We start from the raw sequence: 16104 nt of genomic DNA, 5'->3' as shown, positions 1-16104 counted from the left end.
GGACTACATGTGGTTTTAAACCCACAGCAATGTGGTTGAAATAACTACTCGGGGCCAGCATTCTGTCACCAAGTCACCCTTTATTTACATGTGCACTATACATCAGCCATGACCAGCCAACTTGAAGTAATTCTCTCTGAGGAGACTGAGGAAACCTTCTGAATCCCTGTTTTAAATCCTCTGTCAGCCAGGGATTCCTGATTGGCCCAGGTTAACAACTCCAATCAAGAATCTCATGGTGGGTGAGATCCACCTAGCCCTAATTCCAATCACTATAGTAATTGACTCTTAACTGCCCTCTGGGATGGGCAATATATACTGGCCTAACCGGTGACACCCTCAAACCATGAGTAAACAGTGGAAAAAAAAACAAAAACCTGGTAATAGCACTTTGAATAATAATTCTATTTTGTTCTTAAATGTATTCAAACACACAGCGAGCAGCAGATAAAGTGACTGATAATGAATACATCTTGATTGTTAACTCTCTTTTCAAATGTTATTTGTTTTTGCACCCTAGTTTCAGTGTTGTGGATATTACAACTCCTCAGATTGGGAACGGAATGATCTGATTGGTTCGACGTCTCTGCCTTGCTCATGTAGCAATTCTACTGTGGATACTTCTACTTCTCTTTGTACTATCACTGAGAATACCTACATATACCCACAGGTAAGGTAATAACATAGCTTCCTTGTTTCCATAAATATAAATTGAAAATTGAAAAAAATAAAGTGCCTACGTACCTTCAGCATTAATTTTAGAACATAGAACACCACAGCACAGTACAGGCCCTTCGGCCCTCGATGTTGTGCCGACCTGTCATACCGATCTCAAGCCCATCTAACCTACACTATTCCATGTACGTCCATATGCTTGTCCAATGACGACTTAAATGTACCTAAAGTTGGCGAATCTACTTCCGTTGCAGGCAAAGCGTTCCATTCCCTTATTACTCTCTGAGTAAAGAAACCACCTCTGACATCTGTCCTATATCTTTTACCCCTCAATTTAAAGCTGTGCCCCCTCGTGCTCGCCGTCACCATCCTAGGAAAAAGGCTCTCTCTATCCACCCTATCTAACCCTCTGATTATTTTATATGTTTCAATTAAGTCACCTCTCAACCTTCTTCTCTCTAACGAAAACAGCCTCAAGTCCCTCAGCCTTTCTAGCGTAAAATATCTCATAATACATAGCCAATAAAAGACCAAGGTTTTCACTCCACGGTTTCTTCTTTCCCCTTTTAATATACTCCCTTATCACATCTTATTGAATGGACTGCTATTACTTCTGAGGAAGCGTCACTGGACCTGAAACATTAACTCTGTTTTCTCCTCCACAGATGCTCCCAGACCTGCTGAGCTTTTCCAGCAACTTTGTTTTTGTTCCTGATTTACAGCATCCTCAGTTCTTTTGATTTTTATTTGCTATTACTTCCTTCCTGGCAATGGTGGTCTCCCTCTTGTTTCTGAATATACAACTGGGATCATACCCTGCAAATGTAAAGAATTCAACCCCCCCCCCCCCCCAACCCAAGAGAAAGGGATCAAAGTCATGATGTGATCAAAGTGGTAAATAGGGAGCTTGCTGTAATTGATTTTTGCTGGAAAAAGTTAAATGCTCCCCTGGTTGTTGCCCTCTAAAGCTCAATGGACGCATCTTCAAAGACAATAATTAGTGTTTACATAATTTAACACACAAGTAATTAAATAGTTTTTTTTAAACAAGCATAACGGGATCTCCAGCATCAGGTGGCTACAGTGATGGAAGTCACTGACCAGAGAGCAGTGCAGTTCTCCAGGACATCTACCAGCAGGTGGCGATGGTGAGGCTGATTTAGTTGTGAATTGATGGGAATGATGGGAAACCAGCCTTCAGGCATAAGAATACCCATTACAAGAGCTACCAGACAATTAAAAGTTGTCTAGTACTGGTAGCCCTCACAGAACCGGTCACCACTACTAACAATTCATTTAAAGGTAGATGAAGCAAGCTGCTTTGGACTGGGAATGATAGGTGAGTCTGGGATCTCCCCACATGGCAAGCTGATAGGGCTCACGCCAGGTTGTGGAGAGCAGGTGTTTAACAGACAGAGGGTGGAGGGCTACCCAGTGGGCTCTGGCGGTCTGGAAAGCTGTGATTCCCCCAAGTGAAACCAGCTGCATAGGAAGTTCTTGGAGTGACAATGGGAACTGCAGATGCTTGCGAATCCAAGACAACAAAATGTGAGGCTGAATGAACACAGCAGGCCAAGCAGCATTTCAGGAGCACAAAAGCTGACGTTTCGGGCCTAGACACTTCATCAGAGAGGGGGATGGGGTGAGGGTTCTGGAATAAGTAGGGAGAGAGAGAGAGGCGGACCGAAGATGGAGAGAAAAGAAGTTAGGTGGTAAAACTGCTCTATATCCAACCAGGACTGGTATTAGTTGATGTGTGTATACTGTATCCATTGTACCTGGTGTGGCTTCCTCTACATTGGGGAAACCAAGCGGAGGCTTGGGGACCGCTTTGCAGAACACCTCCGCTTGGTTCGCAATAAACAACTGCACCTCCCAGTTGCAAACCATTTCCACTCCCCCTCCCATTCTTTAGATGACATGTCCATCATGGGCCTCCTGTAGTGCCACAATGATGCCTCCTGAAAGTTGCAGGAACAGCAACTCATATTCCGCTTGGGAACCCTGCAGCCCAATGGTATCAATGTGGACTTCACCAGCTTCAAAATCTCCCCTTCCCCCACCACATCCCAAAACCAGCCCAGTTTGTCCCCTCCCCCCAATGCACCACACAACCAGCCCAGCTCTTCCCCTCCACCCACTGCATCCCAAAACCAGTCCAGCCTGTCTCTGCCTCCCTAACCTGTTCTTCCCCTCACCCATCCCTTCCTCCCACCCCAAGCCGCACCCCCATCTCCTACCTACTAACCTCATCCTACCTCCTTGACCTGTCCGTCTTCCCTGGACTGACCTATCCCCTCCCTACGTCCCCAACTATACTGTCCTCTCCACATATCTTCTTTTCTCTCCATCTTCGGTCCGCCTCCCCCTCTCTCCCTATTTATTCCAGAACCCTCACCCCATCCCCCTCTCTGATGAAGGATCTAGGCCCAAATTGTCAGCTTTTGTGCTCCTGAGATGCTGCTGGGCCTGCTGTGTTCACCCAGCCTCACATTTTGTTGCATAGGAAGTTCTGCTAGGATCCATCCTTTCTTGCTGAGGGCTGCTCCTGCCACTGGTTAAATTCTGGCACGATGGGGTCCTTAATATGAGAGGATGTCCAAGCCTATTTGTGAAGAATACAACAAGACTTAAAGTGCTTCAGTGGAGTCTGTTTATTGCTTTCCATTGAGTTTACATCTCCATTCCAAACAATCCCCCCCCACTGGTGCTGGACTGGCTCTTCTTTATATATACATTTAAGTATGCTTTTTAATAAACTAAATTTGACCAAAACAAGTCATATTAAAAAAAGACAGCTGTTTAGTATAAAATATGAAAAGAACATAGATCTCTGTCGACTTTGTAGGAAATCAAATTCGTTCATTTACAAAAAAGTTGAAATATTTTATGTGAATAAATGTTATTTTTACATAAGTATAACAAAGTAATAAATATTCCAGATTTTTTTTATTACACAGCCTTCAACTACTCAATATTTAACACCCATGGCTAGAACTTATTAGCTAGTAGCACTTGTAGTGCGCAGTAATGCTCTTTGCACCATAGGAAAAGTTTTGGTGGGGCAAGTAGGTAAACAGCTGGCAGACAGCCCATTGGATCTTATTTGGCCCCCGCCCTGTCAAGCCAACTGGCAGGAAAATGGAAAGTCCAATTCTTAGATTTTAAAAGAAAATGAGTATCTCACGTACTAGAACTGGCACCTTTTTTTTTTGTTCTGAAAACCCTGCTGCTGGAAGTTAAATTATGTTAAATTATCTTGGGAATGTTATAGTATGGTAGTGCAATATATGCTGCTATGATATTGTTCTTGCATTTACACTTTCTTTCATTCAAACTATTTGAAACTTAATTCTTAATTCAGATTTAAATTATGATGTGATGTCATTCTTCCTTACATCACTCTACGCAAACATGGCAAAGGGTGCAGAGGGGGTGTTCCAAAATAGGAAACGCAAATAAGACTTTGGCAAAAAGCTTTTGTGAGCCTATGGTGACTCAGTTCAGATACTTCTGAATTTTCATGTCAACACCATTTATTTTGTAAAAACTGAAAGTCAAATTTTGGGATTTTGATTCACTGAAGATTAAAATTAAGTGGCCAACGGGTGGTGCTAGGCCAGTTTTGTTTAAGAAACATGCTTTGGGCTTTAGTTTTGGGGAGGAAGTGAATGGGGGCTAAAAGTTCTGATGTTTCTTATTATAGGAAGTTCCTGACCCATCTTTGTTCTTGTAAGCACAGCCAAACCTTGGGAGTCAACACGTATGAAACTGAAAGCAAGTCTATCAAAATGACAAATACGAAACATCTTTCTTTTTGTATGTTTGATGATAATTGTCAAAACCTTTTTAAACATTTCTGTTTTACAGTTTATTTGATTGCTTTAAATGAAAACAAAATACTTTCAGTGTATAACCTGTTCATTTACACAACTTGCCTTGTAGGGCTGCAGCACACACATGAAACAATGGCTCAGTGGCAACGTTGCAACTGTTCTTGTAGCTGCTGCTGCTCTCCTCCTAATAGAGGTAAATGAAATCATTTTGCATCCAAACGTGGGCCTGCAGTTAAGTTAACATGAATAAAACTTGAAGATGATCATATTGCTCAATGAAAGTATTGCTCCTGACTTAGGATAAACAAGACCAAATCTTCTTTTGGCCATACAATTCCCAATTTTCCTTATTCCTGGTATTATTATAAATGTTAAGTAACTAACACTCACTTCAATTCAACAATTCAAAATAATTGTGAATAATTTTGTTTTGATTCTACTTTGACAAGCTCAGTATGAGTATTGAAAGACAATTGCAGTGCTCCAATGGACATTTTAGTCTTGCTTTGAATATGAATATTTTAATTGCAAAATTCTCGCTGCATTTCAAGCAGATAAATGGGATCAGTGCCATGTCAACTTGCTCTCAGAAACTAATAATGCCTCACATTTTGATGCTGTTCTGTGCCTTGTTAGCTAAAATAGTAATGGAGAACCCAATTGACTGTAACATTTTAAGGTTAGGGAAGGAAATAAATGGAGAAAGTTGCTATTCCTGATTGCCATCAACAGTCATACTCAGCAGACACATGGATGGCTGTGGCATGAAACCAGTCTCAGCTGTGATTAGTCCTGTTGCCTGATGAGCTTTTGATATTACAATAGGACAGAGTGGAAAAAGATGCAATAGAAAAGTGAATTTGCACTGGGCAGCGAATTAAAAGTTTTGGAGCATTATACTCTATTTGATTTGGTTCCAGTGGATTCTTAGTTAAGGAGAAAAAGGTCTGTTAGTGTTAGTAATTTGTGAACAAACGATTAGAGAGTGAGAAAACTAGTTTACTTATAAGTTCTGGGAATGTAGTGGATGGCGAAGGTCTGTTTCTTTCACTATTTATTGAGAGGGGTCTATTTGTTTACTTACTCATGGAGCATGTTGAATATAAGACGGATGGATCAGTTCACTGTTGTAGTTTGCATTCACTGCTGGTGTAAGCCTTGTTGGATTGCTTGTCCTGTTTTCCTTTTGTCACCTGAAGCACAAACTGCAGAATCTGTTCTTTTTATTTGACGTAACAAGGTGTAGAGCTGGAGGAATGCAGCAGGCCAAGCAGCATCAGAGGAGCAGGAAGGCTAACGTTGCAGGCCTAGACCCTTCCTCAGCAGGGCCTAGGCCTGAAACGTCAGCCTCCCTGCTTCTCTGCTGCTTGGCCTGATGTGTTCATCCAGCTCTACACCTTGTTATCACAGATTCTCCAGCTTCTGCAGTTCCTATTATCTTTGTATTTGACAGACTTGTTACATTATCCAAAAAGAGTATTTAGCACAGTTCTCTGTAATCCAATGATTCTTTATCCGTGAATTCACAATGCATGCTTCACAATTCCCACTAACTATGCAGCAAAGTCATTTTCCTGGGATACTAATTCTGATTCTAACTATTGCATTTCAACTTTTCTCACATTCTAAGGCTATATTCCAATATACTAATAAACATGTGGTGTGAACTTCAGATAAAATGCAGCTAAGGAGACACACTTATTCTCATCATGCTCTCTTCTAGTGACTTAGTTATCATGAATATATGGTCCTCTTAAGCTCTGTTACTCAATTGCTATAGATTATGACCAGCCAACATGTATCAGAATATTAAGTCGTTGTGGAATGACCTTCTTTCAATCAGGCCTACTTGAAAATACATCTTTGTTCAGCAGAACAGAACAATACTTAAGACATTGTTTGCTGATCCTAAAAAGTAATGAAACATGTATCAACTCGCTTTCCCACATAGCTTCATCAGTGTTGTCTGAACAGTCATGAACATAGTGATGTTCCTTACATAGCTTTAATACCACATATTTGCTGTGGTCTGGATTTAATGTGGTGCTGGGCTCCGCAAACTCTGTCTGAAATGTTGGGGGAGAGTTCACTGGCTGCTCGCTGTGCAGGCAATTATTATTTGTTGGGTTGCTAATTGATTTAAGGCAGAACTTCTACCTCCAGGCCCTCAATCTAATGGTGAGGAGCTCTCAGATCCTAACAATGCAGCCAGAAGCTATAGTCCTTGTCGGTGTCAAATCCAATCCCACAAACCAAGGAGCCTGAGAGAGAGTAATTGGGGGTAGGGGTTCATGGCTGTTGCCAGGATAGAAGTCTCTTGTGAGTGAGGCAAGGAGAATGGGGCCGATGTCTGTTTAGGTTGGCGGTGAGATAGTAAGAACTGCAGATGCCTCCTGAAGAAGGATCCCAAACTGAAAGATCACCTTTCCTGCTCCTCTGGTGCTGCCTGACCTGCTGTGTTCCTCCAGCTCCACACTGTGACATTCATGATGTTTTACTGGCCCACTGCATGCCAACTCGCTACCAGGATCCACAAATATCCACACCCATGGTTCTATAGCTACTGTAATAATTAACTGTACTCTTCAAAAGGAACAATTTAGCTCAAAATTACAACTCCAGAAAATCTTCAATACTACTAAGTCACCCGATATACAATGACCACAATGATTCTGTTCCACATAATTGCAGAACAAAAATATAATTTTATCTTGGAAAATTATATTACATGAGTTTTGATCTCATTTAATTTGAGTTAAATGGGCTAGTATGTACAGTAGAAATAAAAAAAATCTATGATCCATCCATGTTTGATTACTTGTTAAAATATTTTAAATGCTTTATGAAAGATTCTTGGATCAAGTTACATTAGAGGATAAGCATGCACATTACAAATAAATATTCTGGCACTGCCCTTGTTCTATGTAATGAATTCCTCTCTTAGCCTCTAATGCCTGTAGAGAGATAAATCAGCTGATGTGTGAATGTCCTGGGGTAATTTCTGGTAGCCAGTGCTTTCCTCCCATGACTTTCTGTCCACTAATGCTTTTCACAAGAATTGCTGAAAATAATATTTCCCACCCATCAATAATGAAGCAGATCACCATCCATTCCAGTGGAATGTTGTCATGTTTCAGGCAGTCCCTTGTGACTAGGGATGACTTGCTTCCACTCTGGTGCCATGGGTCCTGAGGTGACAAAATATTCCAATGCGGTATCCACATACCATGGTATTTGCTGAAGTGATTGGGTGGTATTTACCACTTCTCACACACTCCTTCTGCTGTTTGCTCTTGGCTTCCATTGAGACCTATCAAAGATACCCAAGATGGTTGGCATCATTACAGATGCTTCTTCTCTAGTTTAGACAAGAGATTTCCATGAGTTGATAAGGATACAGCATCTTTTCAAGGAGTGCATACTTGAAATGTTTTCTCTGCTGTCCTGGTACAACTTGCCATGATAAAGTTCAAAGTACAAAGTTAGTTCTAGAAGTGTGATGTTAGGCACATGGACAAGGGCCAACACAGGTGGTTGGCCATAACCAGTGCCTTGATGCTGAGGAAGTTGGCCAGATTGAGGCCAGTGCAGGATTTTAGAGGTATGAAAACAAAAATGCTGGAGATCACAGTTGGTCAGGCAGCATCCATGAAGAGAAGGCAAGCTAATGTTTCAAGTCTAGATTACTCTTTACAGAGGTATCATTGATGATAATTCTCAAAGTCTTAGGTCTGTGCCATACATTGTCCATGCTTCTGACACATGCAAGAGGATAGGTAACACTGCTTTGTAGACCATGAGCTTGGTGTCAGGTTTGAGGTCTTTGTATTAAACATTTTTTTTACGAGATAGCCAAAGATTGTACTGACACACTGGTGACATCGTTAAGTTTCATTGTCAATGTTTTCTCTTGGTAAGAGAAGGCTCTCATGGCATGTGAGTTGATCCAGATTATCCAATGGTTCTCTGGGGATTTTGATAGTTTTGGGGTGGAGAAGACCGTGTTGCGTTGTGAGAGCAAGCTATTAGATAATTCTGGTCTTCCACCTGTTTAGCCTAAGGACCATTCCCTATTTAGCACAGAGGACTTAAGGCAAGTATTAATCCAGTCAGTCCACAAATTAGCATAACAACAGGGGGAACCTCAAACTAAAAATATTCATCGGTTAGCTACTTTAACTCATGTAATCTTTATTTCAAATGAGTAAACACTTCTGCTAAACTGGTGGACATCACTGGTAGTCACTTGTCATTTTGATGAATTAAACTTGGTATATGATTCACTCCTGTTTAACTGTTTGTCTCCTCCTAGGTATTGCAGTTCATCATGGCTGTGAATCTGTTTAAATCCATAAAGATAAAAGAAAATTATTGAAAAGAGAAACAACTTACACGAAAAATATCACTTGCTTCATCTGTTAACATGAAACATTTATGCCTTCTAATCAGAAACCAGTTCTAGTGTCTTGTTTAACTTGAAGAATCATGAAATGCAACAATTTGCTTTAGAAATTTGAATATTACCATTGTTTTTATTGTGTGCTTTGGATTTAATGCACCTCTTCTAAGGATATTGTCTCCCAGTTAATCCTATAATTGAATAGAAAGATAAATAGTTAACAGGACTGGCAAATAAATTTCAGAATTCTTCCAAAATTCTCATTGTAGAACCCAAGGAAAAGGACGCATATGAAGTTTGCAAATGTATTTTATCAAATCACTTTTTTAAATTTTAAGAAATCTTGCACCATTCCATTAGTTAACTTTCCACATTGAAGTTTTCTAAACCAACAGTGATTTTTGCAATCTGAAAATACAAAGGTGCTAGGTGATGTTTTACATTATCAATCTGGGTGAAGGAACTCAGGGGATTGTACCTAAGTTTGCGGATGACAGGAAGACAGGTGGAGAGACAGGTTATGGTATAAAGTTGGGCAGCTGCAGGAAGACTTGGACAGGCTGGAACAATGGACAAAGTGACAGATAGAATACCATGTGGGAAAGGGTGAAGTTATACACTTTGGTGGGAATAATGGACGTGTAGACTATTTTCAAAATTGGGGAAGGGCGTCAGAAATCCAGAGCACAAATGGACTTCAGAGTCCTAGTTCAGGATTCTCTTGAGGTTAACATTCAGGTTCATTTGGCAGTTAGGAAAATATGAAGTTAGTATTTATTTTGAGAGCACTAGAATGCAAGAGCAAGGATGTATTGTCGAGGCTATTAAAAAGCTCTGGTCAGACCACATTTGAATATAGTGTGCAATTTTGGACCGTATACCTGTGATGATACTATGGCTTTAAGAAGTATATTTGTCCTGGTTCTTTTTTATGAAGGAAATATTGAGACAGAGGTACTGAGCAGTCTGCTCCAAAGCCAATAAATTAAACAGCTTATGAGGCCTTTTGTTTATCAGTTGGAACAGTTGAAGCAACCTGAATCGGTAGGGTCAAGCTCCCACAGGACCAGGATTTTTAGCTTTGCCTTATTGCCCTTGCTGGAGGCTTGAAGCTGGATGTGGACACTCTTATTTCTCTCTCTGTTACAGCTAAAAGCTGGGGTTCCCTTCCTGCTGCAAGAATTGATTGTGAAACCACCCACTTTACTGAATTTGCCTTTGCCAAATGCGTTTACTGCATTGGAACAGTTGATGAGTAGTAGTTAATATATCTATTATTTTGTTAAGCATTTCAATTGAGTTACAGTTAAGCTAATTCTTTCCTTTTGTGTTTATTTTATCTGTGTTTTAAATGCAGTGTAAAAATAAACTGTTTTGCTTAAATCAATAGTTTGAGTAACTGAATTACAGCTGGAAAGCAATGCCTTACACTTGCGTTTAAAATAAGAAAAAGTCAGGGTCTAAAATATTGCCGTAATATATTTTGAGGGGTTTGGTCTGCTCTGTAACAAATTAGGGGGTCTTGTCAAGATTAAAGCAGAATTGCAATGTTAGATGTCAGTGAGCTCCAAGATGCTTTGCTGAACTGAACCAAATGCAAGTCAAAATGTGGCCTGATGATGTGGCAAGGTTGCTACTTTGCTAATGCCAACCTCCACAGATGAAGAGTAAAGGCAGTCACTGCCCATGCAGTGTGCCCTGAGATGTTTGGGAATGCTGGCCAAGGTGGATGCCTGACAAGTTGCAGCCACTAGTTGCCTGCTCAGACTTTCATGTCAGGAATTATCGCTGTCTCGTTTCTCTTGAACGCAATGGGAAAGTAACAACATGCATATAAATGAGATGAAGCTAGGTAAGAATGCGATATTAATGCATGCAAATGGGTCTCTCATTACTCTCCGGCTAGACTCTTGTCTCATTGTTAAACATTGGCTGAAGAATCAGACTTTGTTTTTTCAATGTCAAGCATTTCATTTCTCTGATCTCGCAATGTACTACCAACTGACTTGCCACTGTTCCCTTCAAGTGCTGGTAGGATTCAACCTGCAGTTTCTGAAATTCTTGCCACTAAAAGTAAAGTATTATCTTTCTAAAATGATTAAGCTAAATAGCATTAATATGCATCTAGAATAATTCACAGTCAATAGACAAATATTTCCAAGCTTTGGGGACAACCAAAATACTTTCAACATCTGAAAGTGGAAAAATTGCACAAAGTTGTGACAGGTTGTTTTATATGGAAATCGCATTGCTGGCCTATGGTATATAACGTGTAAGTTGATCTCTGCACTTCTGAAAAATATTACAGAATGCAATATTGAAATTGGGAAAATTAATTTGCAATTCAACAAGTGGTTCAAAACCAACAATGTATAAGCGCACACTTTCTTTATGTATATTTTTATGCAATGAATTGATATATTTAAAGTAATGTTGACTATCTTTTTATTCTGGTGATTAAACACGTGTGCAAGCCAATTTATCATTGATCAACAATATGTGCCATCCATTTCTTGAAATGTCAAAATATTTTTAATTCTCTGGAGAGGTTTCCCCCTGCTATGCAATATAATATATTAGTGTTCTGTAAATATTAAAAGGAAAATGGCATTTATGAATAAGATCACTCTAATTTTATAGCTTGCATGCCAATACATCAGTTCCTGTGAAGCATTTCAGGTGCTCTGACATAAAAGAAATACAGTCAAGTTGATTTTAGGAAGTTCCATGAACAATAAACATTTTTCTGTACTCTTCATCCATGACTTTTTCTTATTCCATTCTGAAAAGACAAAAACAGAATACCATAACAATTGTTTGTTTTTAGTGAGTATTCTCAACATAAGACAACAGAGAATCAAGCTGGTTTTAAATTAGAACTATAATTTTCTTGCAGTTGCAAGAAACATTCGGGCTACTCAAATGCATGGCAATGACTATCTCCAGTAAAAGACAATCTAACCATTGCGCTTTGACATTCAATGGTGTCATCATCACTGAATCCCCTACTATCAACACCTGAGGCTTACTATTGACCAAAAACTCAACTGGACTTACCACATAAGCACAGCAGCTACAAGAGCAGGTCAGAGGCGAGGAATATTGAAACAAGTAATTTACCTGCTGATTCCCCAAAGCTGTCCGTTATCTACAAGGCACAAGTAAGAAGTGTGTTGGAATACAGTTCACCTGCGTGGATGGGTGCAGCTCCACTAACACTCAAGAAGCTTGACACCATCCAAGACAAAGCAGCCCTCTTGATTTGCACCAGGTTCACAAGCTTCCACTCACGTCACAAATGACGGTCAGTAGCAGCAGTGTGTGTGATATTTTAGACTGCACCTTTCATACTCATGACCACTTCCAACTAGAAGGACAAGGGCAGCAGATACATGGGAACACCATTACCTACATCTCTCCCTCTGAGCAATTCGCCATTCTAACTTGGAAATATATTGCCTTTGCTTTGCTGTGGCAGAGTCAAAATTCTGGCAATCCATTCCCAATGGTATTGTGGGCCAATCTACAGCGTATGGACTGTATCAGTTCAAGAAAGCAGTTCACCACCACCACCTTCTCAAGGGCAACTAGGGATAGGTAATGTTGGCCAGTGGAGATGCCCACATCCCATGAATGGATAAAATAAAATTCAATCTTGTGAAGGCATAGTGAGACTTATCAAAGCTTGAATTCGTTCTGACAGCAAGATTAAGATGAATAGTGAGAAATTCGGAAAAAGGAAATAAGTATTTTCAACGGTAAATTATTTTGCATCCTTCCCTGCCAATACAGTAACCAGTGGAGGTGGGGCGTGGGGTCTGTGATAACAAGGCGTAGAGCTGGATGAACACAGCAGGCCAAGCATCAGAGGAGCAGGAAGGCTGACGTTTTGGGTTGAGACCCTTTTTAAGAAAATCTGTGATGTTCTGTTCTTTCCACCAATGAATCTTTGATTACTACTGTATCTGATTTTAAAAAACTATTAGTTCTGTAGCTGTTCTTTTCATCAAATGTCTCAGCCTGTCTGAAAGAGTTACAGAGGCACATTGATGTGCTCAACACAAGAGGGTGCTAAAAATTCAATATTCCACACTAGAAATTGGGAAAATTTCTGCCTTTTGTTTGGGTACATGACTGCTGTTAGCTGTCCAAATGGAAACTGAGGCAAGTGCACACACTTATGTCCTAAATTGTAGTCAACACCAGATTGGCGAGTATTTGAGTATTTGATTGGTGAGTAGACTGAATACCCACAGTAAGGATAAAGGTAAAGCTCCTGCTTTATCATTACAGAGTGATGCATGGTGATGAGCTTAACTTGAGGGTCACCACACCTCATGCAGTGTGCAAGGTTGAAAAGGAAAGACCTTTGTGGTGACCTCAGCCAGTTCAGAAATTTAACCCATGCTTTTAGATCATTCTCCATTGCCAACCAGACAATTCTGCCACTTACATGCTCTATGTCAGTAAAGAAATGCAAAACTGATTTGACACCAGCCATACCATTCTGCGTAATAACATTCTAGTTAATGCACAAAAGAACTGTGGATGCTGTAAATCAGGAACAAAAACAAAGTTGCTGGAAAAGCTCAGCAGATCTGGCAGCATCTGTGGAGGAGAGAACAGTTATGGGTCCGGTGACCCTTCCACAGAACTGATGGTTTATATGCAGAAAATAGGGAGGTCGGTGGGGTAGGGAGTAAACAATAGGATAAAGCCCGAAGAGAGAGAAAGGCAGTTGGACAGACAAAGGGGTTGCTAACGATCAGGCTGGGAGGGTGAATAGTTGTTAATGGGGACTGTTACTGACTAACAACAGGGGATGTGTGGTTGCAGGCTATGTGGTAACAAGGCCTGGTGTGTGGGATGGGGGGCTGGGACATGGGAGAGTTTAGGCCCTAAAATTATTGAACTCAATATTGAGTCCAGAGGGCTGTAGGATCCCCAAGCGGAAAATGAAATGTTATTCCTCCAGCTTGCGTTGGGCTTCACTGGAACACTGTAACAAGCCAGAGACAGAGATGTTGCCTAGGGAGCAAGATGGTGCATTGAAATGGCAGGCAACAGGTAGTTCAGGGTCTGTTTTGCGAGCAGAACGTAAAAGTTACTTGCAGCATGGGTTAGTACCTGGGACTTCAATGTTGTGGCCATTTTGGAGACATGGATAGAGCAGGGACAGGAATGGTTGTTGCAGGTTTCGGGATTTAGATGTTTCAGTAAGAACAGAGAAGATGGTAAAAGGGGTGGAGGTGTGGCATTGTTGGTCAAGGACAGTATTGCAGTTGCAGAAAGGATGTTTGGGGACTCATCAACTGAGGTAGTATGGGCTGAGGTTAGAAACAGGGGAGGAGAGGTCACCCTGTTGGGAGTTTTCTATAGGCCTCTGAATAGTTCCAGAGATGTCGAGGAAAGGATAGCAAAGATGATTCGCAATAGGAGTGAGAGAGACAGGGTAGTTGTCATGGGGGACTTCAACTTTCCAGATATTGACTGGGAACACTATAGTTCGAGTACTATAGATGGGTCAGTTTTTGTCCAGAGTGTGCAGGAGGGCTTCCTGACACAATATGTAGATAGGCCAACAAGGGGTGAAGCCACATTAGATTTTCTACTGATTTTCTACTGATTAGATTTTCTACTGGGTAATGAGCCCGGCCAGGTGTTAGATTTGGAAGTAGGTGAGCACTTTGGTGATAGCGATCACAATTCTGTTATGTTTACTTTTGTGCTGGAAAGGGATAGGTGTATACCACTGGGCAAGAGTTATAGCTGGGGGAAAGGCAATTACGATGAGATTAGGCAAGATTTAGGGAGCATAGAATGGGGAAGGAAACTGCAGGGGATGGGCACATTAGAAATGTGGAAAAGCTCCTGTGTGTCCTAGATAAATATGTACCTGTCAGGCAGGGAGGAAGCTGTAGAGTGCAGGAGCTGTGGTTTACGAAGGAGGTGGAATCTCTGGTCAAGAGGAAGAAGAAGGCTTATGTTAGGATGAGATGTGAAGGCTCAGTGAGGGCACTTGAGGGCTACGAGGTAGTCCGGAAAGACCTAAAGAGAGAGCTCAGAAGAGCCAGGAGGAGACATGAGAATTTGTTGGCGGATAGGATCAGGGTAAACCCTAAGGCTTTCTATAGGTATTGAAGGAATAAAAGAATGACGAAACTAAGATTAGGCCCAATCAAGGATAGTAGTGGTAAGTTGTGTGTGGAGTCAGATGAGATAGGGGAAGCGCTAAATGAATATTTTTCAACAGTATTCACTCTAGAAAACGACAATGTTGTCAAGGAGAATACTGAGATACAGGCTACTAGACTAGGTGGGATTGAGGTTCACACGGAAGAGGTATTAGAAATCCTTCAGAAGGTGAAGATAGATAAGTCCCCTGGGCCGGATGGGGTTTATCCTCCGGGAAGCCAGGGAGGAGATTGCCGAGCCTTTGGCATTGATCTTTAACTCGTCATTGTCTATAGGAATAGTGCCAGATGACTGGAGGATAGCAAATGTGGTTCCCCAGTTCAGAAAAGGGGATTAGAGACAACCCTGGTAATTATAGACCAGTGAGCCTTACTTCAGTTGTTGGTAAAGTGTTGGAAAAGGTTATAAGGGATAGGATTTATAATCATCTAGAAAAGAATAAATTGATTAGGGATAGTCAGCACGGTTTTGTGAATGGAAGGTCATGCCTCACCAACTTTATTGAGTTCTTTGAGAAGGTGACCAAACTGGTAGATGAGCGTAAACCGGTTGATGTGGTGTATATGGATTTCAGCAAGGCGTTCGATAAGGTTCCCCACCGTAGGCTATTGTACAAAATGCGGAGGAATGGAATTGTGGGAGATATAACAGTTTGGATCAGAAATTGGCTTGCTGAAAGAAGACAGAGGGTGGTAGTTGATGGGAAATGTTCATCCTGGAGACCAGTTACTAGTGGTGTACCGCAAGGGTTGGTGTTGGGTCCACTGCTGTTTGTCATTTTTATAAATGACCTGGATGAGGGCGTAGAAGGATGGGTTAGTAAATTTGCAGACAACACTAAGGTCGGTGGAGCTGTGGATAGTGACGAAGGATGCTGTAGGTTGCAGAGAGACATAGATAAGCTGCAGAGCTGGGCTGAGAGGTGACAAATGGAGTTTAATGCAGACAAGTGTGAGGTGATGCACTTTGGTAGGAGTAACCAGATGGCAAAGTACAGGG

At 41.1% G+C, this 16104-nt stretch overlaps 1 protein-coding gene across 4 annotated transcripts in view; it reads left to right on the top strand.

The window, feature by feature from the left end:
- The window catches only part of LOC125461026 (CD82 antigen-like), a 36006-nt gene extending 24433 nt beyond the window's left edge, over window positions 1-11573 (top strand). For 3 of the 4 annotated variants that reach the window (XM_048549311.2, XM_048549310.2, XM_048549309.2), the window contains 3 exons: window positions 521-670; window positions 4621-4704; window positions 8824-11573. In XM_048549311.2, coding sequence (XP_048405268.1) covers window positions 521-670; window positions 4621-4704; window positions 8824-8886 — 297 coding nt within the window. In that variant the 3' untranslated portion in view covers window positions 8887-11573. Of the gene's footprint in view, window positions 1-520; window positions 671-4381; window positions 4458-4620; window positions 4705-8823 lie in introns of those variants that run through there. The other variant, XM_059652247.1, reaches the window with a different exon arrangement.
- Window positions 11574-16104: the final 4531 nt, after the last annotated feature.

The sequence above is a fragment of the Stegostoma tigrinum genome, chromosome 18 (genome assembly GCF_030684315.1).
Source record: "Stegostoma tigrinum isolate sSteTig4 chromosome 18, sSteTig4.hap1, whole genome shotgun sequence".
In the NCBI taxonomy this organism is placed as follows: Eukaryota; Metazoa; Chordata; class Chondrichthyes; order Orectolobiformes; family Stegostomatidae; genus Stegostoma; species Stegostoma tigrinum.
This window is presented reverse-complemented; position numbering and strand designations above follow the sequence as displayed.